Source organism: Numenius arquata, chromosome 16, assembly GCF_964106895.1.
Source record: "Numenius arquata chromosome 16, bNumArq3.hap1.1, whole genome shotgun sequence".
NCBI lineage: Eukaryota > Metazoa > Chordata > Aves > Charadriiformes > Scolopacidae > Numenius > Numenius arquata.
In genome coordinates this window covers 10,561,123-10,585,970 of record NC_133591.1, presented here as the reverse complement: position 1 = coordinate 10,585,970, position 24,848 = coordinate 10,561,123, and the positions used below count along the sequence as shown (strand labels likewise).

Sequence of the window (24,848 nt, the reverse complement as noted above, 5' to 3'; positions counted from 1 at the left end):
CAAAACAGTAAGTTCCTGCTGAAGGTCCTGGAGGGTAGTCAACAGTCTCCAGCTACATGAGAGCTCTAAGCCTTCTGCCAGGGGCAGCTAAAAGTATCAGTGGCAGGTGTCAAATACAGCACAGCTTCCCAGTGACACTAGCAGACTCCAGTATATTCATATTAGACATCAGACATTTAGTCTTAACACCAAGCTAGCACTTAATAATACCTGCTGCTACCACTGGTACTGAATGTTGGAAGAAAACAACATAGGTCAGAAAATGACAAAAAAGGCATAAGACCTAGGAAGCAAAAAAACCTTTCAACACTATCTCCGTCCCTGTACCCAGGAATCTTTACTAGACACTGTTTTAAAAATATATATAGCATTTATTTAAAAGTTGCCATCACTTCAGCTTAGAGCAGCTCTCCAAACATGATTCTGCTAGAGGCATAAACACCTGCATAAGCATTTGCAGATACAGCTGCTTGTGCAGTAACAGAACCATTAGTTGCGTGAGTTCAGAGGAGACAAGCACTTTCGGAGACCAGCAGTTCCATCAGGCCCATGCTCAAGAGCTGTGCAACGGCTCTTCTCTTCACTGGCGATAGTTTTACATATGCCAGTAGGGTATGAAGCAAAGTCCTCTTCAAGGCAACTGTATCTTAGTGGGTTGGTTTTTTTGTTTTTTTTTTTTCAAACTAACCAACTCTGTTTGCACTGTCCTTGAAAGGGGAACAAGAGCTGACTTCGGATATGATAAGGTTGAGGAGCCACCCATTCAGCTCCATTCAGGGACCATGTCTCATTGTTGCCGTGCTGGGTAGTACTCCATGACCTCAGCAGCTTCAGTGCTGCGAAACACAACCTCCTCAGCTTCCATTCATTCACGCTCGTTTCTGCGCTCGCTCGATCTGTTCAAAATTAAAGTTGAAAAGGTGACTGAAGATGTCCCTGTCTCAGAGTCACACAGAAAGGACTTTGGGGAGCGATGCAATAATCCTTTCTGCCCCAGTTTTCAAACATTGCTAGTCTGCAACTCAAAATCATAATTTTTTTCTAAGACAGATGTTTATCAGGAGTCCTCCAATTAGACAGCAGAACACTTGCCCAAACCATATAGCACAGAAAAGTCTATTATGAATAATCCCTTGTCTACCCTAGCAAGTTAAATGCTACCTGGCCTTTGTCTGAAAGCTCTCAACCTTCCCACTGGTGTATAAAAGAGCGCCTGCAGAAAATGCCTTCCTGGCTTGGAATACCCAGCTTCTAGTCAGCATGGCTGTAAATTAGTCTTAAAACCCCGTCTTAAAACCCCTAACAACAAAAGGTTTAATTTCTGCATTTTGTTTGCCTTCCTCTGGGTAGTTACCTCTGGAGCTGGGATTTTGGCAAAGAGAAAGGGAGAACAGAAAGGGAAACACCCCAAATCACAGAATCATTTAGGTTGGAAAAGACTCTTAAAGATCGAGTCCAACTGTAAACCTAACATTGCCAAGTGCACCACTAAACCATGTCCCTAAGCACCACGTCTACACGTCTTCTAAATACCTCCAGGGATGCTGCCTACCTTTCTTTTAACAGAAAACCTCTTTCTCCCCTCCCAACCCTTTCTGAGTATTTCATAACGATGCACCCAAAAATGCTCCCTTCACACTGAAATGGAAATATCTCAGTTAAAGAAAAGGATCCCGGACACTAGTACTTCTGCTAGTCATGAGTTGCAATAAACTGTGCAAGTTTTAGTTCAATTTTTTTTTCTTTCCCATTTCAATTACCTTGACTGTCTTCTCAAGCTTACACAGAGCTTCCTCATATCGCTGCACCAACGGCTTTAATGAGTTGCCTTTCACCGGGTGCTTCTTCACATCTTGGATGCCGGCATCCTTCAACATCCGCAGAAACCGACGTTCCTGCATAACAAGACAGACACAGGAGGTGAGACACCCCACTGCCTCTCAGCTAGAAAAATGAACACATTTTGGAATGTGCTGTCTGGTCAGGATATAATTGCAGTTTCCAAGTACAAAGCTCAGCTGACTGGAAAAGGTGGGAAGTAGTATGAACCTTACCTTCCTTATGCCCCTCCGCACATCCTTATCAAACGAATCCCACACCAACGACATACCTGAATTCTCAGGACCAAGCTGAAAGCGACACCCACTTCTCCTGCACGAGCTGTTCTTCCAACGCTGAAAACGGAAAAAGTAGTGTCAAGTCAGTTTAGCCATGTGGTCACTGCCATTATCAGCTCCAAAAGTCTGATTCTGAAATTCTCCAGCTTTAAGAAAGTCTGATTCTGAGTTTTTTGAGGTCAGCACAGTAGGACTAGCCGTATGTTACAAAGGATGAGCTTTTCCAGGGCTTGTTCACAGCTGCTGAGCCACTACAGTATTCTGAATGTCTAGAAACCCAATACTCAGTGCTGCCCGGGACAGTATTTCTAGCTCCTGTAAAGTACATTTTCTCTAATAGGGTGCTACTTCTTTGTTTCAGTACTGCATTACTCTGGTGATGCCTCAGGCTTAATTTTGATTAGAAAGCTATTTGCATATTAAGGTAGACAAAAAATCCAAAGCTAAAAACTCTTTAAGTGCATGTCACCGTTGCTAAATATTTCAAAGTAAACCGAGCTCAAACATCTTCCTTGTGCCCCTGACTGTCTTACCGGTGAATATACGTCCTGATGAACTGAGGCGCATCATAGTTTATCACATAGTTCACTCCTTTAATGTCAATCCCTCGTGCAGTGGCATCTGTGCTGATTAACCTGGGTTTAAATGCATATACAGTCACTTTCACGTAGCATCTCTTGCACTACACACACAAGCGGAACAAGTGAACACAGCAGAACTCTTGCTAACTTCTGTTCAAACCAGGCAGCCAGCCTCTGACCTCCGAGCACGACAGCAGCATTTTAAGTCACTCCTTATTGTCACTAGCATTATTAACTGCCCACAGACCTCCAAGCATCACTACAAGTTTGTCACCTACTGTTGTGCACAAAAAGTTACTGGGTGTTTCCAGGTTCTCCAAGCATGCGACACTACGCCAGATAGCTCCCATCACATTGGAGGTTACAAACCTGTAAGCTACCTGGACATTCCAAAGGCACTGAAAGCAGACAGCGAGGTATGAAATTCCACTAGTCAAGGATGAATGTAAACGAAGGGTTTGGATACAAATCAAATCCAGAAAGTATTTACCTTCCTCTCAGAGACATTCCAGAGAGGCAATCCTGTATAGCTACCAAAATCACAAAGCAAATCACACACATGGGCAGAAGTAAATGTGTTTGCCAGTCTGATCAAGGATTTCTTTGGTAGGAAGCACTAATAACATATAGTTCTAGCACCAACACCCTTTTTCTTTTACTAAGCACCAGACCCCAAGCACACACATTAAGATTTTCAGACCTCTATGTGTTTTGGGCAACTGTATGAACAATTACATTTACTGTTTCTTACAAAGTAACACACAGAAATCTAGATTACAGCTAGCTTAGAACAGGCCAAGTTACGTGCAGGGTAAACATTCAAAAGTCACAAGTCCAAGCCTCACACCCATTCTGTAAGTTGATTCCTGCACAGTGTTTTACAGAGGACCTCACTTAACTGTGTTCTTGGTTCTACCTAGCTTTTCACACTGAAAATAGCTTGTGTTGGAAGACATGCAGGAAACTCATTTCAGATGCTCACAGTTGTATTTTTCCTTGTTCAAATTCCTTTATGGTTCTCTGTCTCTCATTTGGAGGTAACCGAGAAGAAAATTCAGCCACAGCGACTCCACCAAAAGCTTGAACCAGCAAGAACAATCTGTAAGTAAACACCATAAAACAGTCACTTCATGACCTCTGTAATGTTACTTGACAGATACCTACTACAGTGATCTCATTAATATATTCACCTGTGAGAAGCTTCCCTGGAGTTGGTAAAGCACAACACACGGGTAAATTTCATTGTCAGCATGAAATGCAAGAGGAGCAAAGGCTTGGAATTCAGGTCACAAGGCACGTAACATTGCTGCAGTCGACAGGGAAGACGTTCAGAGACAAAAATTACTTCTTGGTTACTTCTTGCCATGGCCGTCTTCTCTGAAATCCACTAGGTTTCCATAACCTACCTAGGCTTGGATGCTTTGCAACTAATGGCAGCAAAACCAGACCCCACAACGCCACCCTCTTTAGAACAAGTCACAGTCACAGGCTGGGAGGATAAAACACAGGGTGGAGACGGGAGACCTGTGCTGTTCTAATGTTCTCCAGAGCAAGTAACAGCATGCGCTGCCTTCTTGTCAACAGGCTGACCTGTATCTACATGCTTTGAAATGCATGTTACACATATTTGTACAACATGCTTTGAGATGGACAGTTGATTAAGTGCCACTACATTAGTATCACTCCTTATCTCTGCTCCCCATTGCCAGTAAACTTAATTCTGCATGAAGAGTATAATTAAAAAAAAGGTAAATAAATCCAGTCTTATCCAAATGAACTCTAAGTAATGAGAAAACAAATGCGCAAAGGTAGAGCTCTCTGGATCATAAATACTCCCAAAGCCACTGTCTCCCAGCACCTTTGTAATGCAAAGAATCATAGGGAAGACATAATTGTTTATAGGGTAGAAACGTAACTACACAGTTGAATAAATCATACTTGAAGATTTGTTTAAGAGAATTAATGTCATACCGATAGCCCCTCAGGGAGTGTGTACTTCTCATTAGTATCTTGTTCAGTCTCTGTTCCATCTCTGAGTGTTTTTTTCTCAGAATAGACAGATGTGAAGAGGCGAGGCTGGAATAAATCCAGCTGCTGCAGTTTCTCCGGGTCCTGAGTCAGCGTGGCTGAAAACAGCAGTTTCTGTAAGGGTATCTGAGGACAACAGGAGCTGAAATAAACAGCACACGGAAACTGAGCTTTGAGGATGGGGCAAAGGAGTTCCTCCACACGTGCTTTCAGATGATGTTATGAGGAAAGCAATTAACTCTTTTTGATGCTCTTTTCCTGCCCTAGGCCTTTTCTGTGGGTTCTCTTCCATCCTTGTTTTATGGTGGAGTTCACAGATGGAACTGATCAGTGCTCTCAATCAACTGCACAACCCGTATCCGTTACCCCTGCACACATCCTGGCATCCTAGTTACCCATGTCCTCATTCTAGTGGCTTCCTTCCTTGGTTGCTGATCTCAGTTTCTGGCACATCTCTACCATGCTGTATGAAAACAGCAAATGCAGATACATAATTCCAAGAGTATTCCTTTAAACCCATTATTCAGCTTGCCAGAGAGCATTACTCTAGTTACTGTGCAAATCAATCACAGACTTCGCAATATTTGTGTATTTTTTTGATGCTCCTTTCGTCTCGTTAAGGAAGAAAGAATAATATAATACTTAGGCTTCACTCTAAAAGACATCCTCTACTATCAGCTGTTCACTGCCTGCTTTTTCAAGCTTTGAAAAAGAAGCTGCCTTACTTCGGCAGAAGTTTTCCAGAGTAAGCAGGCTTTGGGAGTGCCCGTGAGGGGGTACTGTGAAGCAGGACAGTGGCATCGGTGTCTATGCTACCAGTTCAAAGAAATGCATTTGGCAACTTGCCTGGCTGCTGTTATAGGCCCTGGTTTGGTCCTCTGAAAAAGCATGTTGGAGCCAGAGTAATTTTCCACTTGGAATGCAGCTTTGACAATTTGGTTCAGACAGTTCTGGTGCATGTCATCGATCATACGGTCGGCTTCATCGACAATCTGAATTCAGAAGGACGAAAAACACTACTTGTTAAATACTGTTTCGCATTAGGCAGCTTTTATTTTCCAATATTATCATTATCAAACGAAGGCAGAAGTTTCTACCCCAAAACTGAATTTTGCTTTTGTTTCAGTGGCTCAGTAGCCAGTCTGACACTCAAACTACACTGAAACTCATTTGCACATAAATCCAAACCACACCTCCAAATAAGAAATAAAAATCTCCATATCCTCAATAAGACTGCAGCTACGTCTCTGCACAGACTCCCATATGGAAGAAGCTGCTACACACTGATAATTTACCAACCTTGATCAACAAGGCTTTACTCTGTGTTTGCAAGAGGCTAAGAGAGAAGGGGAAGTGGGTGGATGCTTCGGTGTCATGAGTTGGAATAAAACATCTCATCTTGAGACCACTGCCTGAGCAATCTAGAGTAGACAAGGCCCATACAACAGTTCCAACAGAGATATATTTATGTACTGTGCAAGAACAAAGCAGGAATTACAGCTGTAACGGACACTGCACTAAGATGGGAGACATGTGGAGTTGACTCACCAGGAAGCGAAGCTGTGTCAGGCTGAACCCCGGGGTCTGGTTAATGTGATCTGTGAGCCGTCCTGGCGTTGCCACAATAATATCAGCCAGGCTGCAGTAGCCCGTCACTCTGAAAGAACAAGCAGCCCATCAGCAAGTTTCTCCCTACACCATAAAGCATGTAACAGAGATCGTTGGAAGCAGACCTTCTGATTTTCCTACTTTTTACTTAGCTGACAAATAATAAAATTCAAATATGCACTTTACTTTCCTTTGGAAAGCATGCAAAGGCAGTGACAGACACTAAACCCTCTTTTAAACAAAAAATATCATTCTTCATTGCTCTTAAAAAAAGCTTAGTTGCAGCAAAATTCTGTAACAATTATTTGTACCTGTGGGAATAAGGTAAACATTTGGATTCTACTCAGCTGGCAAAAAAAAAAATCTAGTAAAATGTAACAATCATAAAAAAGGGGTAGCAGGAAGCACTTCAATGGAGACGGAACAACCAGTGTCTACCATATAAACCCAGTATCCAAAATCATTATTGCATGAAAGTGTGATGCAAGTCTACATTTTGACCTCTGCTTACTGAGATTAAATAGCTTACAATCTCTATATATCTTATCAAAAGACCTTTTAACCTACTTTTTCTGGACAAGCATCTCCTGCTCCTTTGCAAAAGATTTCTGGCCAGTAATCAAAACGACCTTCAGACCTGTCCCGTCAGTATAAATGTTGAACACTTTACTCACCTGCAAAGAGATGGGCTTTGTTAGCCACAACAAAATCAGTTCAAACAATACTTTCCACTACACTAACAACATCAAATCCCCTGACAGATCTTTAACCTGCTTCCCAGAACAGCCAAGCGAAGTATTGACTGCACTGGCCTTTGCTTTCATCTACTTCTGCCCAGAGAGAAGGTAAAGAGCCACATACCTGTTGGGCCAATTCTTTGGTGGGCAGAACAACCAGAGCTCGTACTTGGCAAACTACTCGATGTAGCAGAACCTGGCAAAAAAAAAAAAAAAAAAAAAAAAAAAAGCAAAATGAGTCCCTGAAAGCAGTGGGGAGGAAAGGGGGTTCCTGTATCTAATCTAGTGAGAAGAGATGGGCTTGACACATCCTCATGGAGTTCTATATTTCCATTTTACTCCCCCTCCACCCTCCCAACTCCTAATGCTATGCCTCTTGTCTGAGAAAAGGAGTGGGATGCTGAGATGAAGGGGACTCATACAGCTCCCTCAGAGAGCTCCGAGCTAAAAATCTGCTGCTTTGCAGCCACAAATTCCTTGGCTTTTTAACCTACTTCTAAGTTCAGGTTTCGCTTGAACAAAAGCAACCCCAGCATTTTCCCTACAGATATTTCTCTAGGGGTAAACTCACCTGTACTATGGGTATGACAAAAGACAGGGTTTTACCACTGCCAGTAGGTGCCGAGACGCAGATGTCTCTGGGGCGGTATCCTCCCTGCCCCATCAAATACCCATTGGATGCGCTCTGCAGAATAGCAGGAATCACCTCTGCCTGAACTGAACAAAAATGGAAACAAACATTAACTACAGACTTAACTGGGCTAAAACCACTGTATCCAGAAGCGCAGTTATACACAATGAATCTGTTTCCACACCTGTGCTGTTGCTATAGACCTAAACCAGAGACACTATCTGGCTTAACTTGTTTCTTATTGACTCACGGGAGCTCAGCATTGAACACAGAGATTTCCCTCTCCAAGAATTCAGCTATTTCTAGTGCTCAGCTAGGATGTTACTGTGTTAAACATTGTTTTCAACTCATATCTGTCTTCTTGTTCTCATGTTAGGATGGCACTGGGCAGATTTAAAACCTATGAATATTTGTCTGTAAGCATCCTTTCTTTGAAGTACAAACAGCTCTTACATAAACACAGAATATGCAACTTGGCAACGCAGCCTTATCTGCCAAGGAGCAAAACAGACAACTCCTACAGGCTTTGGCGTAAGTCAAGTTTGCTGCAAGAGAGCACACAAGGACCGAAGCAAACAGGCCTGCACAGGCAACAGCTTCATCTGTCATCCATGAACTCTCTCCTTTCCCTGCCCCATGAGAATCCCTGACAAGCCATCCAACTTCAGTTTATCCCTGAGGTTTAGCAGCCAGGGGATCTAGCTCTGTGACAACACGACCATACTCAGTGATGCATATGAAGACATATGACTTCAGAGGACACTAGCATGACACTGATTGATTTAGCTACTACCTAGTGCCATAAGCTGGACTTGATTTATGAGAAAACACAAGAAGATGCTATCAGCAACCTGTTAAAATCTCCCAGAGCAAAATAAGCAACAGCATTCACATTAAAACATTATGTAACAGCATCCTTAAAAAGAGAAGGCACAAGCTGGCTTTCCAGTGTAACCTTGGTAAGTCTCTGATACAGTCTAAGCCTCAAGACTCAGCTGGACCAAGTAATTGGCTGAAGGTGATCCCACCTTCTTCCATTCTCTCCCTCTCCTTACCCCTGCTTCCAGCTGTGCTTTTTACTTATTTAGGAGCTGACATTTTATTGTACTTGTCTGCAAAACCAGTAAAACAATGGAAAACCAACAGCTTTTTTTGCTTGAACAGTTTTCTGCTGCTTTAGTGGTTAAACAGGTTCCCAAAGAGGTCTGATTAAAAGCAGAGACGGTAGAAGGTAAGGAATTAAAGCACATGCCTGGCATAAGGGAGGGAAATGGGAGGACACAAGTAAGACGTCACTCTTTTGGCAGCTGTAAGCTATTACTTCAAGACACCCTATTTTGTGGAGCTGCATTTATGACTAGATAACAAACTTCAATAACTACAATAGCTAAAGCTTTGAAAGAGAAGGGCTAAAGCAGGTATGATCACTTTGATGCATTAAACTTGTTTTTGTTCTATATTTTACTTCACTGAGTACATGAAATGTACAGCAACAGACTGCAGGAACTACATAACTCAGTTTAGGAAGACAAAAGCACTATCAACGTACCTGGAAAAAAGGACTCTATCCCATTCATTTGCAGCTTTTTCAACAGCCTGGGATGAATTCCTGGGACATCTCTGATTGGAACTAGATTATCTTTGATACGTTTTTGCACTAGTTTGGGTTGAGCAAGCCACTGCGGTAAGAAGGGCTGAACCTGAGGTGCAGGAAAGGAGAATAACAAAGTGTTCCTACTGTCAAACAGGCAATGCCATACATAAAATAAGCTGGTAAGATGCATACTCCTTCCTGACCATCATCAAAGTTCAGTTAAGCTAGTTACCTTCTGTACTGGCTTTCTGTCGTAGTCTCCAAGAACCATCAAACTGGAGGGTGGAGGATTTGCCTCTTTCTCTGAGGCTGCTAAGGACAACTCCTCCTTTGTACTTTGATCTTCGTCAGCTCTTCCACTGTTGTCTGTCTTCCTTGTTTCAGCTCCCTCTGTTTCCTCATCCCTCTTTTTCCTTTTAGAAGGCTTATTGTTAAGGTTACTTCTGTTTTCCTGTTGGCTGACATCTTCTTCAGAATCTGGAATTTGAATAACAGGAACAAATGTGCTACAGGAAAGGGATGTCGTGAACATTTTACAATATAGGACTTAAGCAATGACTTGCCAGCTCTTCTGTCTTCCTAAATCCAAGTTCAAAGGCAAAACGTTTCTTCATTGGTATGGAAACAATTAAAGACCGAGGTGACATGTTTCTCTCCTTCCCTTACACTAAACTGATCCTCAGAGTTTACAATATGGGGCTTTCCCCTAAAAAAGGAATTACTTTGGGAACATATTAAGCAGAGGAAAACAAAGTTTACCACCAGGTAAATTCATAAAGTTACTCAAAGGGCAACTTCTCTGCTGAGAACTGTCAACCACAATGAGCCAAAATCCCACGGCCTCGGTTTATCCTCACCTGCTTCAGTCTTCTCCCGCAGCACTTTCGATTTTCTTCTATTTTCTTTCTTCTTTGGTGGAGTACTGCCATCTACTGCCTCCTCAGCATCCGCTCTTTCCTCAAAAGAGCTGCCGGACTGTTGTTTCTTCTTTAGCTTCTTCTGTCCCTGCGCACCGGCCTGCTCTTCGCTCTCCCCCTTCCTCTTCCTTGCTTTACCCCCGAGGTTCAGCCCCGCGCCCCCGGAGCCGGCTCCTCCGGTGAGATTCCCATCCCCTTCCCCTCCCTCGAGCCGCGCCTCCTCCTGCTGCTTCTTCAGCTGCCGGGCCTTCGCCTGCTGCCGCAGCCGCTCCAGCAGGACCCGAGCCCGCTCCTCCGCCTCGGCCTCGGCCTCCTCCTCCTCCTGCTCTTTCTCCTCCCCGCCATACCTGAAACAGCCCAAACAAAACCTCCTCAGGCACAGGCCGCCCGCCCGGCCCGGCCCCCTCCGCTCGAGTCCGGGTCCCGGGGGGAACACCGGGCCGCAGCTCCCGGAGCCGGGCCAGGGACCGGCGGCGCCTGGGGCAGGTGGTACCTGTTGATGCAGAAGAGCGCCATGGCCGCGCCGCCCGGGCGCACGGAGATGACGTCACCGAGCACGCGCGGCGGAAGGCTCCAGAAGGCGCGGGGGCGGGACCGCACGCCGCCTGCCGGCAGGGGAGGGGCGGCACCGCGCGCGCCCCCTGAGGGGAGGGCGGCGGAGGCGGGAATGGCGGCCGAAGGGAAAGGGAGAGAGCTGGAGGAAGGGCAGGAGCGTGGCGGGGAGCAAAGCGCCTGAGTCACGCTCCCCCCCTCACCCCGACATGGCGGGAGCCTGGCCCTGAGACACCGAGGCGCAGGAGAGTGCAACATCGCTGTGAGGACAGGCTGGCAGACGGCACAGAGGCTCACTGCAGCAGCCACAGGCCCCACCACAGCACCCAGGCCCACCCCTGGCTGCCTGGAGGGCAGCGTAACCGATGTGGACAGGAGCATTTCAACCCTGAGCAAAAAAGCACTCCTTCCTTCCTTGCTTGCTTGGCCCCACACAGCCGGCAGATTGTTAGAGGAAAGCCTCTCTGAAGCAGCAGGCACATGGCTGGCCCAAGGATCGCTTCCTGCTGTGGCAATGAAGCACACAGCCAAAAGAAATTCAGAGCAACAAGAAGCTCAGAAGGCACCTACAGGAAGGTAAAAATCACCGTGGAGTGCTATCAGGCATCTGCTGCTCAGTCAAACCATTCTGTGAAATACCATGGCTGAGAAATGGAAACAAACCCAAAGCGTTCCCTTCATTTGCTTTAGAAAGCAGTGAGATACATTGCCGATTGCCTAACTCCATTCCCAACCTGCCAAAGCCTACACCAGACAGCTTACTTCTAAATCTTTTATTTGTTTTCTACACAAAGAAAACAGAGGAATGTTGAAGCAGCAATATTTAAACACACTAGCAGGGAGCCATCAATCTGTGAGAGTGCACAAAATGCAACACAGGGCCATTTGTGCGGTGGTCTCTGCAAAGGGGCAGGAGGAGGGTAGGTCCAGGAGCAGCCTCTTCAGACAGACAGGAGAGCTCTACGCAAAGGTGGAACCATTCCAGCCCACATTGGCAGCATTCATGTCAAAATAGTTGATGTACACCCTGCAGAAGAGGCACAGGAACACACAAACAATAACCTTATTAACTCATTTATATAAGTAATGAGTGAGACAGGACAATAGGATGGCAGTCAGTGCTTCCTGTTCCGCAGAAGAAATCTCAAGCTTAATTTTTACTGAAATCTAGCTAACTTTTCAGGCAGAGCCTCCATCAATATTCATTGGAGTACCCAGAATTGTAGGTTTTTTTCTGTCTTTTAAAATACAAACTCTTCTCCAGTCAGAGAAGAGCTTGTCTCTGTTCAGATACCAGACAGTTTTTGGTTAGCAGCCTGTCAAGAATTTCCGGAGATCAAAACTCTTGTTTTCAAGCACTGCACATGTGTCAGACAGACATGCGGCCTTATGAAAGCCAAGCAGGCCCTCAGGGCTGGCTCTGCTCTTCTCCCTTCCAACCCCAGCACATCAGTAGCAGCAGGTTCTTCCCGTCCTTCACCACTGCACGCAGACACTCTCCCAAGGCCCCGCAGCCTGTGAGGGAGCTCTTCACAGCCTGCTGGTTTCTACTTTGCCTGTCAGCTCCAGCCTGTTACTGCTCCTCCCTTGTGCTTTCAGCCTCCCATCACCAGAGGGCAAGACATCACACCTCAGAGGCAAGAGACACACCATACAACTTTGTCATTCCTTTGGGATTTTCCCCTCTCTGAGAACAGGAAGCCATTTAACTGAGGATGCACAGGCATCAAACTCTTAACTGGACATGAAAACACTGCAAATGATCATTTTGTATTTTCTGAAATACATGGGCTTATTCCTGGCCTTTTGTATTTTTAAATTATCTTGTCAAAGCAGTTTCAAAGAGCCAGATAGACAAGGTTAATAACATCACGTCCCAGCCTTACCTGTCTGCAGATACATGCAAGTGCTTCGAGATCAGATCACACAGGAGCTTGGTGTAAGTCTTGTTCTGCTGCCCTCCTATTTTGCCGATGCTGTAAAGGCTGCAGAGCGCACAGGGATCAGTGGAGCCCCCGAAGGACATCATCTGATCAGGGATGATGTGCACAGCTATGTACTGCGGTAAGAGAACAAACAGTTACAGGGTATCTCACCTCCCCTCTCCCAATACAAACTTTCTCTAGGTACCAACTTCAAACAGCGCAGTTGTGTGCTGCATGGTGGCCCAGGGCTAGGGCCAGGCAGTGTGCCAGCGTGGCTCTCTGCACCCTTCGGAGGATGCAGCTCACACAGGTGGCATGGCAGGGCATGTGTGCCGCGGGGATCCCCCCAGGCACCCCAGCCCACATGGCAGCGCGTGCTGCGGGATCCCCCCAGCCTGGCTCTCAGCTTTAGGAACAAAGGTTGCGTTTGCGCAAAGCCACAGGGGAGATGGCTAGTCCTGCCCACCACGGTACTGCTGCTGCACGGTGCAAAGAGCATGCGGTGAGAGATAAAGGCCTTAAAACTGTATTTGCGTGCCAGAATTCACACCCTGAAATCACTGACTGAGCCACCGAGCCTGTCTGAGAGCCTGGCTGCAATTCAGCCTTATCGGGCTTTGATTTCCCAGGCTGCAGCGGTCTGGCCCGAGAGGGGCTGTATCCAATCCCGAGATAACCGGGAGCATCCCCGAGGAAACCTCCCGTATCCGTTACTTAGCTTTGCCAGAGTCGCCGGCCTGGCAGACACCAGACCCTTCCACCAAAGGCGCCGCTGGCCCAGCTCCGTGGCTGAAATCCCGACTCCCGGGCACAAACACAGACAAATCTCCGGTGACTTGGCTATTCGAGCACCGCCCTTCCCGCTGGTCAGGCTGCAGCTCCGGGCCGGCCAGGCCGACAGCCTCCGGGAGCCGCACGGCCTGGGGACGGGCCGACGGAGGCAACGGGAGGCCTGCCCACCGCGCCTCCCTCGGAGGGCTGCCGGGAGCGGGGAGCGAAGGGGCACAGGTCCGTTTCCCGGAGCAGCGGGGCCCGCAGCCACGCTGTGCCCGCCGCTATCCTCCTCGGCGACCGCAGCCCCAGCCCTACAGCTGCCCCGCCGGGGCCTCCCCACGTGCTCGCCCCATCCCGGCGCGGCCCCCGCTGCCGCCGGGCCGCGGCCCTCCGCCTCCGGCAGCACCGGCCCCGCCGCCCGCCCGCCCTCACCTGCGCGGGCTTGCCGGTAGCCTTGGCCAGCTGCTGGGTGAGGTCGCCCAGCAGGCTGTCGGGCACGGCGTCCTTGCAGACGTTGGTCTGGATGGCGAACATGGGCATGGTGGCGGCGGTGGGGGGTTGCTGGTGGCGGGAGCAGAGCGATGCTGGCGGGACCGGCGACGGCGGAATGGAGCGGGGCGGCGACGGTGGCGCTTTTAGTGTGCGCGGGGCCGCGCCGGTCTTAAAGGGGCCGCGCCCGGCGGGGCGGGGGAGGGAGCCGGGGGGGAAGGCCGCTTTCCCTGTCTGCTGCCCTTCTGCGGTTTACGGCTTCCTGCCGGCAGCGGGGTCCCGGCCAGAACTCTATAAAGGCACATTTGCACATTTTTTTGTTTTAATTTTGTGCATAGCTTTAACGAAATATAAGCTGAAATGTCTGACGTGCTGGTATGTTAATTATTCCCTAAAGTTTTTCAGTCAAATAGAAACTGATACATTACTCCTCAGTGTCCTCATTTCGATATCATATTTTTCTGCTGGATAAAGGCAGAAGCGATCATTCTTTGCTTAGAAATGAAATGGTGCGTGTCTATTCGGAGGTGAGAGGCAGCCTGAGAGATGAGCCTTCTGCTGGGCTGTGTGATATGATGCACGTAGGCTGCAGAGGGCATGGCTCACTGCCGTGACTTCAGCGCAGCTCTGCTTGAAATGACTCACAGGAAGGCTAAGGAGAATCAGGGCCAGAGCCCTCTCCATGCAGACATTTTACACACAAATCGAGCACGTGCTAATTTTTAACAAAGTCCCAGCACTGCTGCTAGAAAGCTTGACCATACATACACGTTATGCATGTGAACACACATAGCCCTGAACGAAGAATAAGGGATGGTATTGTATGGGAATGCTTTGGAGTGGCACAGGCTATAACACTGAGAACTGGCAGGACTGGAACATTTATTTTTTTCGTGCTCAACAATGCTATTAAGAACTAATATTATCAGCTCCCTGCCATTGCATAGAGCCACTTATTCCTCACACCTTCCTGCCTTCAAGAGTTGTTGCACTGAGGTGGGGTGGGAATTGTGGCACCACCGCTGTGCTTGCTCTGTGACCTGCCAGGCCCAAAGTGGCAGGCCCTGGCCATGCTGCCACACAATGGAGAGACATCCACAGTTTCATTCTCCTTTACCCCCTTGACTAGGGAAGAAGCAGTATGTACATTTTCATAGCTTCTAAAGATTCATTTTTAGAAGATAACCAAACACCAGTGTGCTTGTGCACAGCCCTCCCTCAAGTGGCTGCTCCACACACATGCATTCATAATACATTTTCTGGATGAACAGCATCTGTTTTAAAATACAATTCCTGAAATTAAAATAGGCACATTTCTTTGTTGTTCTTAAGAGAAAAAAAATGTAAAGTAAAATGTTTTACAGAAATATACCAAGAGCATTCTAATGATGTGTCAGAGGCAAAGTAAGCTTTTACATTCCCTATTAGAGAATATAAGGATTGTTAGCAAAGTAGAGGTGGTCTTAATCGTACTTGTGCCATGATGTACCTTAGGAACACACGTTTCAGGGTTTGGGTGCTCTGAGAATGACTCTGAAAGCACAGAAAGGCTTCAGAAGATACGTGGGGCAGGCTGAAGCCTTTCATGGAGGCTGACAGCAAAGAGCAGGGCTGGGGCATTCATGGGTTGCAGTTGGATATGCCCAGTTGCATCACAGTCAAGACCTGAGCACAGAGCAGCTGGACCAGCAGAACATCGGAGAATGTTGGTGCTGTGGCTCCAAGAACAGGAAGAGCATTCTTTGAGCAGGTGGATCTATGTAGGAGGCAGATTGTTTTCTGGAGAAGGAAACTGCCTCCCCATGGAAGGTCCTGCTGTGTTTAGCAGCCTTTGTAGCCATTCTCCACAAGCAATTCTGTCAAAAGGCTACCTACATCATGCCATGTCTTCCTTCCTTGGGCAGCTCTTCAAGGTACTAAGTGGAATAAAAAATATTTAATAAGATATAGTGTATTTACATGCTAAAGTATTATGTCACTTCATTGGTCAATCAAAGCAGCATAGCCAAAGCAGCTTTCAGTTGTTATCTCAACGAAGTATTTTTGCACCTTGAGGTACAGGCTTGTGTTTAAAGACTGTGGCTACATAGCAAAGCAGTGATAGGGGCAAAATGGGATGTTCACAGTAGAGCTCAGAACAGGGGTGAGATGGCTTTGTTCTTCCAGGAGAAAAAGGTTGCAATATACCTAATTTCAGAGACTCAGGAAACAGATCTGTACTCTCTCTCTTTTACTTTGGAAGCAAATGCTCTTATTTGACCCAGGGCTAGAATAATAAATATTTATATGGAAATCTTCCTTTTGTAAGTAATTCATTACTTCTGCCTCTGGGAATGGCTCACTGTGCCTCTGCCTCATTTTGAGTTGTGCTCTAGTCTTCACTGTCACTGCAAATTGTTCAATGGATGAAAAGGGGAAGGCAGAACAGTGAACCGTGGGTTTTTCCACTTACTCTCTCCGCCGATACTAAGCCCTGGAAGACTCTTGCAGCATGAGTTTTTCTACTAAGCAGCTAGAGGTCTATGAAGTATTAAGATCTAAGGAGGATCTGGTCTGCAATCCATTCCTTTTAAATAAGAGGCAATCATCTCTTTCCTCCTTTTGAAGGCAGGGCCGAATGCCACACTGATAGCCACATCTATTGACTTAAACATAAGTGTATTTTGAAATCAGGTCAGCATAGCTGTATTTAAATTTGGCCAGGATGTCCAGCATGAACAGGAAAAAGGCATACCCAAATGGAGTGTTCATCCTCACACAAAAAACTAAATTGCTTTCAAAAAAGAAGAGCTTCTGTTAGGAATATTTTGAGAAAGCATTTTTCATCTCAAGCACAGACTTTTCTAGAATAACAAGACAGTATCAATCATAAGGGTCCTGCTGGATTTTTTTACTTTTATTTAAGCAGCAGACAAGACATTAAACAGCAGCAGGTAGCAGTGACTAAGGTACCACTGCAATTTTGCATTTGTGCCAGATACTGGTAACATGTCTGGAGCTGCAGCACTCAAAAGCCATGTTCAGGAGTAAGCCGTTATCACCCGAGGGCACCTCAAGCAAAGGTGGTGTTGTTCCAGCCTACATTGCCGGTGCTGATCTCAAAGAAGCTGACATAGATTCTGAAAGGGAGGACAGACACAGTTAGCTGCTGAGCACAGAGTGGCCAGGGTGTTCCTGCTGCAGGACACACACGGCCACGCTGGAGGCTGTCCCCCAGGGCTTCACACTTCCCAGGCCCGCACTACATCTCAGCAAGCTACAGTTTCCTTTTGCAAGTTCTGGCAGGCATATTTGAGCGTTGCATGTTGTCATCATCGCCGCCACCACCTCCACCCCTTTTTGAGGCTTTAGGTACTTGCATTCTGGAGTTCCTGGTATTTTCCTAATTCTTGTTTTAGGGAGATCTCAGAATGCTGTGTTTTATTTACAGTCATTTCTGGAACAGATTGGTGTACCTTCAGGAAAAGGACTAGAAATGCTTTCATATAAGTGGAAGCTTTTGTAATAGACCTCCACAGGCAGTAGAGTAATATATACCAGAACTTCCCAAGTTATCAAGTTATTGTGTCTGTACCTGGTTTTTGCACATACATGCAGTGCCTGAGCCTCCATCATTTTAACTAAAATAAATTTTACTGCTTCTGGGCATTGGCTTTGCAGCTCATGCAATTGCTCCTTTCCTCTTTTTAATTGGAGCGTTGCTCTATTGACTTGGCATTTAGCCTCTTCAAGTAGAATGTTAATAGAGGAACACCAAAGGACAAGCCTGGGATTAATAGCTTTAACAATCTGTGGAAAGTCACATCAGAGAAGTTGCTGTACAAGCTCACCTGTCAGATGGTATTTTCAGCTGTTTGTTCAGCAGGTCACAAAGCAATTTGGAGTAGACCTTGTTCTCTTGCTCCCCTATCTTGCCAATGCTGTAGAGAAAGCACATAGCACAGGGGTCTGCAGAGCCACCAAAGGACATCAGCTGGTCAGGAGATACCTGTATTGCTAGATACTGTTAGAAGAAAAGAATATTACTCTCCTTTGCCATGTTTGGGAGAGTTTTGAAAATCTGGGAAGGTATTTGTGTACATAAACTACAGACAAAATAGGTGCATGCCTGTTGGTTACACTTTTGAAATTCTCCTGTATGTACTACGTTGCACTTTCAAACTTCCTAAACATTTTCCTGCAAGTCACAAAGATGAAGAGGTATGAAATCCAATCACATTCCCATGACATACCATTTGGGAACAGGCACTGCCATCACAAATTCTTTCATCTATTGCAGAATGGCTGTATTCTTAACTAAAAGTACTAGCAGCACATAATTTAAAAAAAAAAAAAAAAAAAAAAAGGAAAAAAAAGAGCACTGCCAGGCACTTAGAGATACTCCTCACCACTTACCAAAATGCAAATAGTTTCACTCATGTTCTTAAGTTACTCTGTGGTAAAGATCCTTCCCTGTCTGCTGTCTTGCAACCTTCAACACCAGCGTGCCCAATTACATACAGAAAGATAGGCTCTGGATGCTCAGCCCAGGTACACTGTTGGAAGGAGGACCCTGCAGTATTGACTTTGAATTTTGGGTAGAAAGTTCAGGTGCTGCAAGAGCTCGGTGACCTGCGGCGCCTACAGAACCTCCTGAGCCACTGGGCTCTTCATGCCCATGTGGGGAAGCCGGGTGCCAGTGGGGGTGGGCAATTGCATTGCTGCCGCCCTACGTTCCAGAGAGATTTTGCACCTCACTGGCTCCTGCTGCAGTCTCCCCTGCTGAGGTAAATGTGAACTGACACAGCAGAGGTCTAAATCAACATCCCCTTCATTAAACAAAATACAGCCTAATCCTACTTTTGTCCTTGATAGCAGGAAAAATAGAAGAAAGTATCTATGTTAATATTAATGACCAGCCTGCAATTTTCCCTGCTGCTAATACACAGTGTCAGATCCACACACTGGGGAATTCAGGGATCAGTTCCTTTGGCATCCATCTGGCTTCTGTTCTGTTCTTACCCACGTTTATTAGCAGCGCATCATTGGAACTCAGCAGCAATCAACCCTCTTGGTAAAACAAGCTAGCCTGAGTACCAGGAGTTGTCTGGGTAATTAGCCTTGGCCGTCATTTACAGCTTGTTTGGGTACATGGTGCATCAGACCACAGCAGTATAGGATAAGCCAAAGAGATCCTGCTGAAGTACCACTTGTTTGGCTCTGTTCTCCCCTGGCTGGACACCCTGTTCTCTCAGCTTTATGCCAAATGTAGGTACACATATGCCTTTAACATCTACCCTGGAAGATGATTATTATTATTTAAAAAAAAAATAAAATCAAGCTGAAGTGTTAGTCAGCATTATTTTCTTCTTAGAGATGTTTGAGTTTTTTTTTTTTCCCCAGTAGAAACAAACTTATTTGATTAAAAATAGAAATTAGTTTGGTTGTTTTTTTTTTTTTTTTTTTCAAATTGTACCATTTCCTGCTAGAGGAAAGCTCTGCATTCCAGCCCATCCTAATCCTTCCCTTCTTTCTGTGTTATAACTAAGAGACTCTCCCTTTATTCTTGCCTCCTTTGTCACGAAGAGTCTGCATGTCCTCTTCAGAAAAAATCTCTTTGTTCTTCCCTGTATACTTCTAAGTCCCATTACGTATCCCTTCCCTTCCACACTGCTGCACAAACCTGTTCCAGCTGCATCCCAGCCCTGGCCTCTAGCTTTATATTCAGGAGCTGTTATGCAAGAACCACCAGCTGACACACCAATATCCCCCCTGCTCCCCCCTCAACAGCAAGTACTTGTTTGCTAGATTGATAAAAAAATGTTTTTTTTGAAGAGGAATAGAACAGATCAGTTTTACATAAGAATTTCATTATAATACTACATGTGTTGTGGAAAACAAACAAACACACACACACAAACTCCCATTTACAGTTAAGCCTGCTTTCTGTGGAGACAAGGCTTATACAAGCCTAAAACAGGTTTCCAACTATTCCCTGAGATATTAACTCTGGTCAAATTTGGCAGAGATTGAATTCCTACATGTTTAATGAGACTGCTTGATTGCACAGAGCTCCATTACTGCCCCTAGAGAAAGAGAGGCCCTTTTATCAGACAATCTGCCTGGAAGAGTCACAGCAGAACCAGGCTTCTCCAGATTGATTGGCTTTTTAACTCTACTTCAAATCAGTTTGATGAGAACATCCAGCCACATACAGCTGTCTCTGAATGTATACAGCCGTACAACAACAAATAGAAATATTCTAACTATACGTGCTGAACTGAGAATTTCTAATTGGCCAAAGAAACATCAGTACTATTAATCATCCCCCAACTGGTGGGATCCATGGTGCAAGTCCAATGTAGAACCTCACTGGAAGTCACAGAAACTTTTTAAGTTCTCCTCCAAGAACTAGCTGAAGTCTTGCTGCAAGTGAAGCTGGCTTCTTCCTGCCTTATGCCTCTGAGGAAGAAGCAAAAAAAAGTTCCCATCTCTTCCTAGAAGAGCCAGAATGTCTGTTGATCCTTGCATTTTTTAATTTTTTTTTTTTTTTAGCATTTTTCATCTGGTGCGCCTCTAATCTGCCTACCTCTTTCTCAAAGTCAAGGGCCTGAGGCTGGATGGAGTACTCCTGTTGAGGCTTTCTTCTACCTTGTGTGCAACAGAAGTTAAACTCCCCTGTTCCAAAGCATTGTCTTAACTCTTATTCATGTTGTAACCCATAATGGCTTCCCAAATGCTTTCCTCTTTAATGAATTATTCTTTGTCTTTTTTGTAGTTTGACTTATTAATCACCTATTAAAAGAAAGCTTCTTGACTTGAGAAGATACTATATTCTTGAATTCTTACTGTCTCCTGTGCATACAAGCTATTGTCACCTGCACATCTCAGTCTACAGAGTCATTACTGGAAGCATTGATTAGATCTGAGCATAAGACTCTACTGTGGGACTATTTAAAATGATCCTGACTTTCACAAAACCATGCCAGCTGCTCACAATTTTCTTCCTACCTTTTTTAAGACATTCCAACGTTTCTCCTAATATTTTCAGCTATCCAACTTGTTTAACTCTGGGTCTATTTTTCACCTTCTTCCTTTCTCAGGACACTTCCATCAGTGGCAGTCATCCAACGACTGTAAGGGGTTCAGAGATCTGTGATGCTATCTTAAGTAGTCGGGGGCGACTACCATTTCAGAGCACTTTATTTCCACGAAGAACAAAGATCTGCTCAAGAACTTTAAGTGTCCCAGTGGGCAGATAAATATCTCTGAGAAGCCCTCAAAATCCTTTCTGTAGGCACCAGATTTTCATTCTTTCCAGGGTTTCAAAGCATCACTCCCAAAGTAAAATAAGGAACATTTTTCTGAAAACACTGTTTTGCTATTGAATACATAGAAGAGGACTTCACCAGGCCACAGACAAAATCTATAGCTGATTCATGTAAGTTACTGCTGCTACAGCAACTGAGTAGCTCATGTTATGAAGCTTACAGCTGTACAGAGAAGCTTTCACTTTGGTTTTCATATTCATCAACAGTCTTCAGTAAGCAACTGATACAGTGACTAGTGACCTTCCAGGATTAACTAAGAAAATAAAAGCCTTATAAGACCCTTAATGACAGTATTTCAGTACTTAACCTCAGTAGCATATTGCCATGGGTTTTAGCAGGTAAAAAAACCCTAGTTTGGTAATGAAACCAGCAGATGGATTTTACTCTAGTATTTTGACTATAACTAGCAGGACATCACATAAGTATTTTTGCTAGATGTCCAAGCAACCTGAATGCCTTGGTTTTTTGTTCAGCTGTAACCACTAGGCTATAGGCAATTTGGTGGCAGATGACAAGAACATATTCAGCAGGACCCAGCAAGGAAGTCAGAGGATGAGGCTGCTTTCAGTCAGCAAGATTCTTGTGAGGTATTCACAGAGATACCCATGTATACATACCCACACACGTTCAGTGTCTTAACCTACACGGAGCCCTACACGGAATACCATCATACGCAAAGCTAGTTTAAGTACTTTAAGTGTCTTGGGACCTCAACAGAGCTAAATTACAGCAAACAAGTATTTGACATTTGTACAGAGAGAAGACTAAGTACTGGTGAGTCATTGAGTATATTAGTTTGTAGAGGCTATCACTGAGAAATAGCTCATTGTATAGGCACATCTGACTAAATAAAGAAAAGATTTGAGCATCTGGACTTACCTGTGCTGGTTTGCCCATTGCTTTTGATAACTGCTGGGTGAGCTCCCCTGTGAGAGACTCTGGAATTTTATCCTTGCTTATATTTGTGTTAACAATGAACTTGGGCATCTTTAGATCCCGAGAGGGTTTTCTTTTAGCTCACCTTGTTCACAGCTTTGATTCTAACTCACCTGCAAAGCAGCTTACCCCACTGTGCTAGTAAGTACCTCTGGAGCCTTTAAATAGTCAGTGGTACCTTCCTCAGGTGCACCTGAGGGGTGGGAGTTCCTTTGGGAGAGGTGAGGCTGCCTGTGCCATCTGCAGGCTCCTGGCTGCTAATGCAGATAACCAATGTACAGCTTTCCTAGGGGGAAAAGCTGGCTTTGTGCTCTGGAAATCAAAGCATCTAAAATGACACTTCATATTTGGATACATCCTGATCGTGAAAAACAGTGAAAAAGCAAGTGTTTCAGGGACTGTTTGAAAGTGGGAGAAATATAATGTGCCTCTTCATGCAAGTCTTATAATTATTAAAAAAAAATTAGATGGGCACCTCACTTGTGAGGTCTGGGGCTCTTTCTGTGGAATAGACCATAACAGAAAAAAACAAGTAGCACATGTTGTGGAGACCTTCCCTGAACTGTGACTAAGTCATGACAAAGATGCCTTAAAATCGGGGTCTTGATTTTCCACTGTGGTGAGCACTGGAGGCTTGTTTTCAGCTTGCTCCTTTGTTGTGCAAATAGTGCCATAACAGTCAACAGGATCTCCTGAAAGATAGGAAATCCACAGGCTTTCTAAAATGAGAGGCTTTTTTCCAGAGTGGAGTACGTGGCAGAGCTGGGATCAGTTCTCTTTGCTACCTAGTAGAGTCTTCCACGAGACAATTGATTTAGAGGGGTCATATGGCATTTGGTAGGGGGTGTTTGCAGTGAGATGTGTGTGGGGAAAGCAGGTTGAAAATGCTAATGGGGATAAAATAAATGGTTTGTTAGTCTCTCCATGTTAAAGGTGATGAGTCTCTTTATGCCCATTAGTTTCTATGAGTTAAGGACTTTTCTACTCCTTTTCCCAGCCTGTGGAAAAGAGGGAGAGCTTTGTATAGCTGGAGCTAAATGCTTGTACTGCAACTGTGTAGTTTAAACAAATACTTTTAAATGGTGAAAACCTCCGTATGAACATCTTAAGTTGACTATACGGTGTATCTTGATTTTAAATCAGTTCCTTCCCTGTAGCACCCTTGCTGTAAAAAGCCAGCAAATAAAAAGTCAGAAGATTACTATGTGCCAGTGTTCACCTCCAGCCCATGTCAGTGGATTGAGTCTCCTGTATCCTGCATTCTGAAAATAATGAAAATCCTGAAAAAAAAGATCCAGAAATAATATCTTTTTGTACAAACAGTCCTTTCAGGGCATGTTTCCTATGTCAAAGCATAAAACTCAAGTGACAGCTCCATCCATAAGGAGAGGAATTGCTGTTTGTAATATTGATGAATCTTTTCTTCAGTGACCAGTTGAAAGCAGGTGGCATGATCCAAAGCATTTAGTCAGAAATCGTACTATACTTGTTAGTGGTCACTTGGAAAAACTTAGACTGTTTTTCTAATGAACTTCACAACCTATTTTTTCTTCTGGGTAAAATAATCACTTGTTATTCGCAGCTTGCTTACATAACAAGAAAAACATTTCCAAAACAAACTCTTTCTTCTCTGAAAACATCTGATGTAATTCCCAGAAGCTGATGTACCAGGTTAGAAATCAGATCCTTAGACACCGCAGATGCTCTTGGGAATGTGCTTTATTTCATAGCAGCCATTTTACTTCTTTGCATACAATAATGTCTCTGTTTGGTGGATCCTTCTCCCTGCCTAGAGTTACTAGGTGTTCTCCACTGAGATTCCTATTACATCTCCAGAAGGATTGTTGGACAGTACAATTTCAATATTTTTTTGTTCTATTGTCATGACTGGAACATTTTTCCCTAATTTACTGTGCTAAGTTTTGAATTTGTATCTGCTTGGATCCCCCTAAACCACATATCTGGCTTTTCCTCTATCGGCCTGCTAGGCAAATATTTTAGACTTCTGTGTTTCCTCAGCCTCATGACTGATGATCATTTAGCCTTCTTAATCTTTCCTTCCCTTGGTTTGCCACCTTAAATTATTTTCCTTGGTTCTCCATATTTCTGGTACTCTTCTCTGAGCTATCTGTCAGCAGTTTCCTGATTATGAGGTGCTTAGAGCTAGTGAGGTCTCATTTATGAAAGCTCAATAACAAATTGTTGAGGTACCTGTGGCATTGAGCAGGACTTGTGGGAACAAGGGACACCAACTGAGGTCCAGGGTTGTGGGTCCAGAGCTCTGAGCAGAGCCTGTATGTATGTTCTTCTAGCAGGATTTGGGCCCTATGGACTATTAACAAAATGTTTTAAAACTTCATAAGGTACACTATTGTAAAAAGATTTTTTAATAGAAAAAAATAATATCTCTTTATATCCAGTAGGTCTTAAAACCAAGTGGTGAAATTTCCTGTGAAAATGTTTAGATATCATCCAGAAATAAAACTCTAGCATAATGAATTTCATATCTGTATTTAAAAAAAAAAAGAAAAAGAAAAAAGGACTACGACACAGAAGAGCTTGCAGTCTGTTTTTAATGTTTCCTTTTTAGTTCTTTTGCAACATTGTTTCCTGTCTTTTCTAAGAGATGCAGATTTCTCCTCTGAACAT

At 44.7% G+C, this 24,848-nt stretch overlaps 3 protein-coding genes across 3 annotated transcripts; all 3 read right to left on the bottom strand.

Annotated features, from left to right (window-relative positions):
- Positions 1-354: 354 nt before the first annotated feature.
- Positions 355-10,744, bottom strand: DDX51 (DEAD-box helicase 51). Its single transcript, XM_074159528.1, has 16 exons — positions 10,707-10,744; positions 10,154-10,560; positions 9,529-9,773; positions 9,252-9,402; positions 7,643-7,788; positions 7,196-7,267; positions 6,902-7,008; positions 6,275-6,383; positions 5,573-5,718; positions 4,670-4,868; positions 3,889-4,004; positions 3,681-3,797; positions 2,651-2,752; positions 2,111-2,174; positions 1,761-1,895; positions 355-896 (listed from the first exon to the last, which is right to left on the bottom strand). Exons 1-16 carry the CDS (start codon positions 10,727-10,729, stop codon positions 870-872), a joined length of 2,166 nt encoding a protein of 721 aa, XP_074015629.1. The 5' UTR covers positions 10,730-10,744; the 3' UTR covers positions 355-869.
- Positions 10,745-11,525: 781 nt separating this feature from the next.
- Positions 11,526-14,223, bottom strand: LOC141472528 (macrophage migration inhibitory factor). The gene is made up of 3 exons (XM_074159643.1): positions 13,897-14,223; positions 12,652-12,824; positions 11,526-11,792 (listed from the first exon to the last, which is right to left on the bottom strand). The coding sequence occupies exons 1-3, from the start codon at positions 14,002-14,004 to the stop codon at positions 11,726-11,728; spliced, it is 348 nt and encodes a 115-aa protein (XP_074015744.1). The 5' UTR covers positions 14,005-14,223; the 3' UTR covers positions 11,526-11,725.
- A 2,782-nt stretch (positions 14,224-17,005) lies between these two features.
- On the bottom strand, positions 17,006-22,250 carry LOC141472533 (macrophage migration inhibitory factor-like). Its single transcript, XM_074159654.1, has 3 exons — positions 22,143-22,250; positions 17,784-17,956; positions 17,006-17,072 (listed from the first exon to the last, which is right to left on the bottom strand). The coding sequence occupies exons 1-3, from the start codon at positions 22,248-22,250 to the stop codon at positions 17,006-17,008; spliced, it is 348 nt and encodes a 115-aa protein (XP_074015755.1).
- Between the last annotated feature and the right edge of the window lie 2,598 nt (positions 22,251-24,848).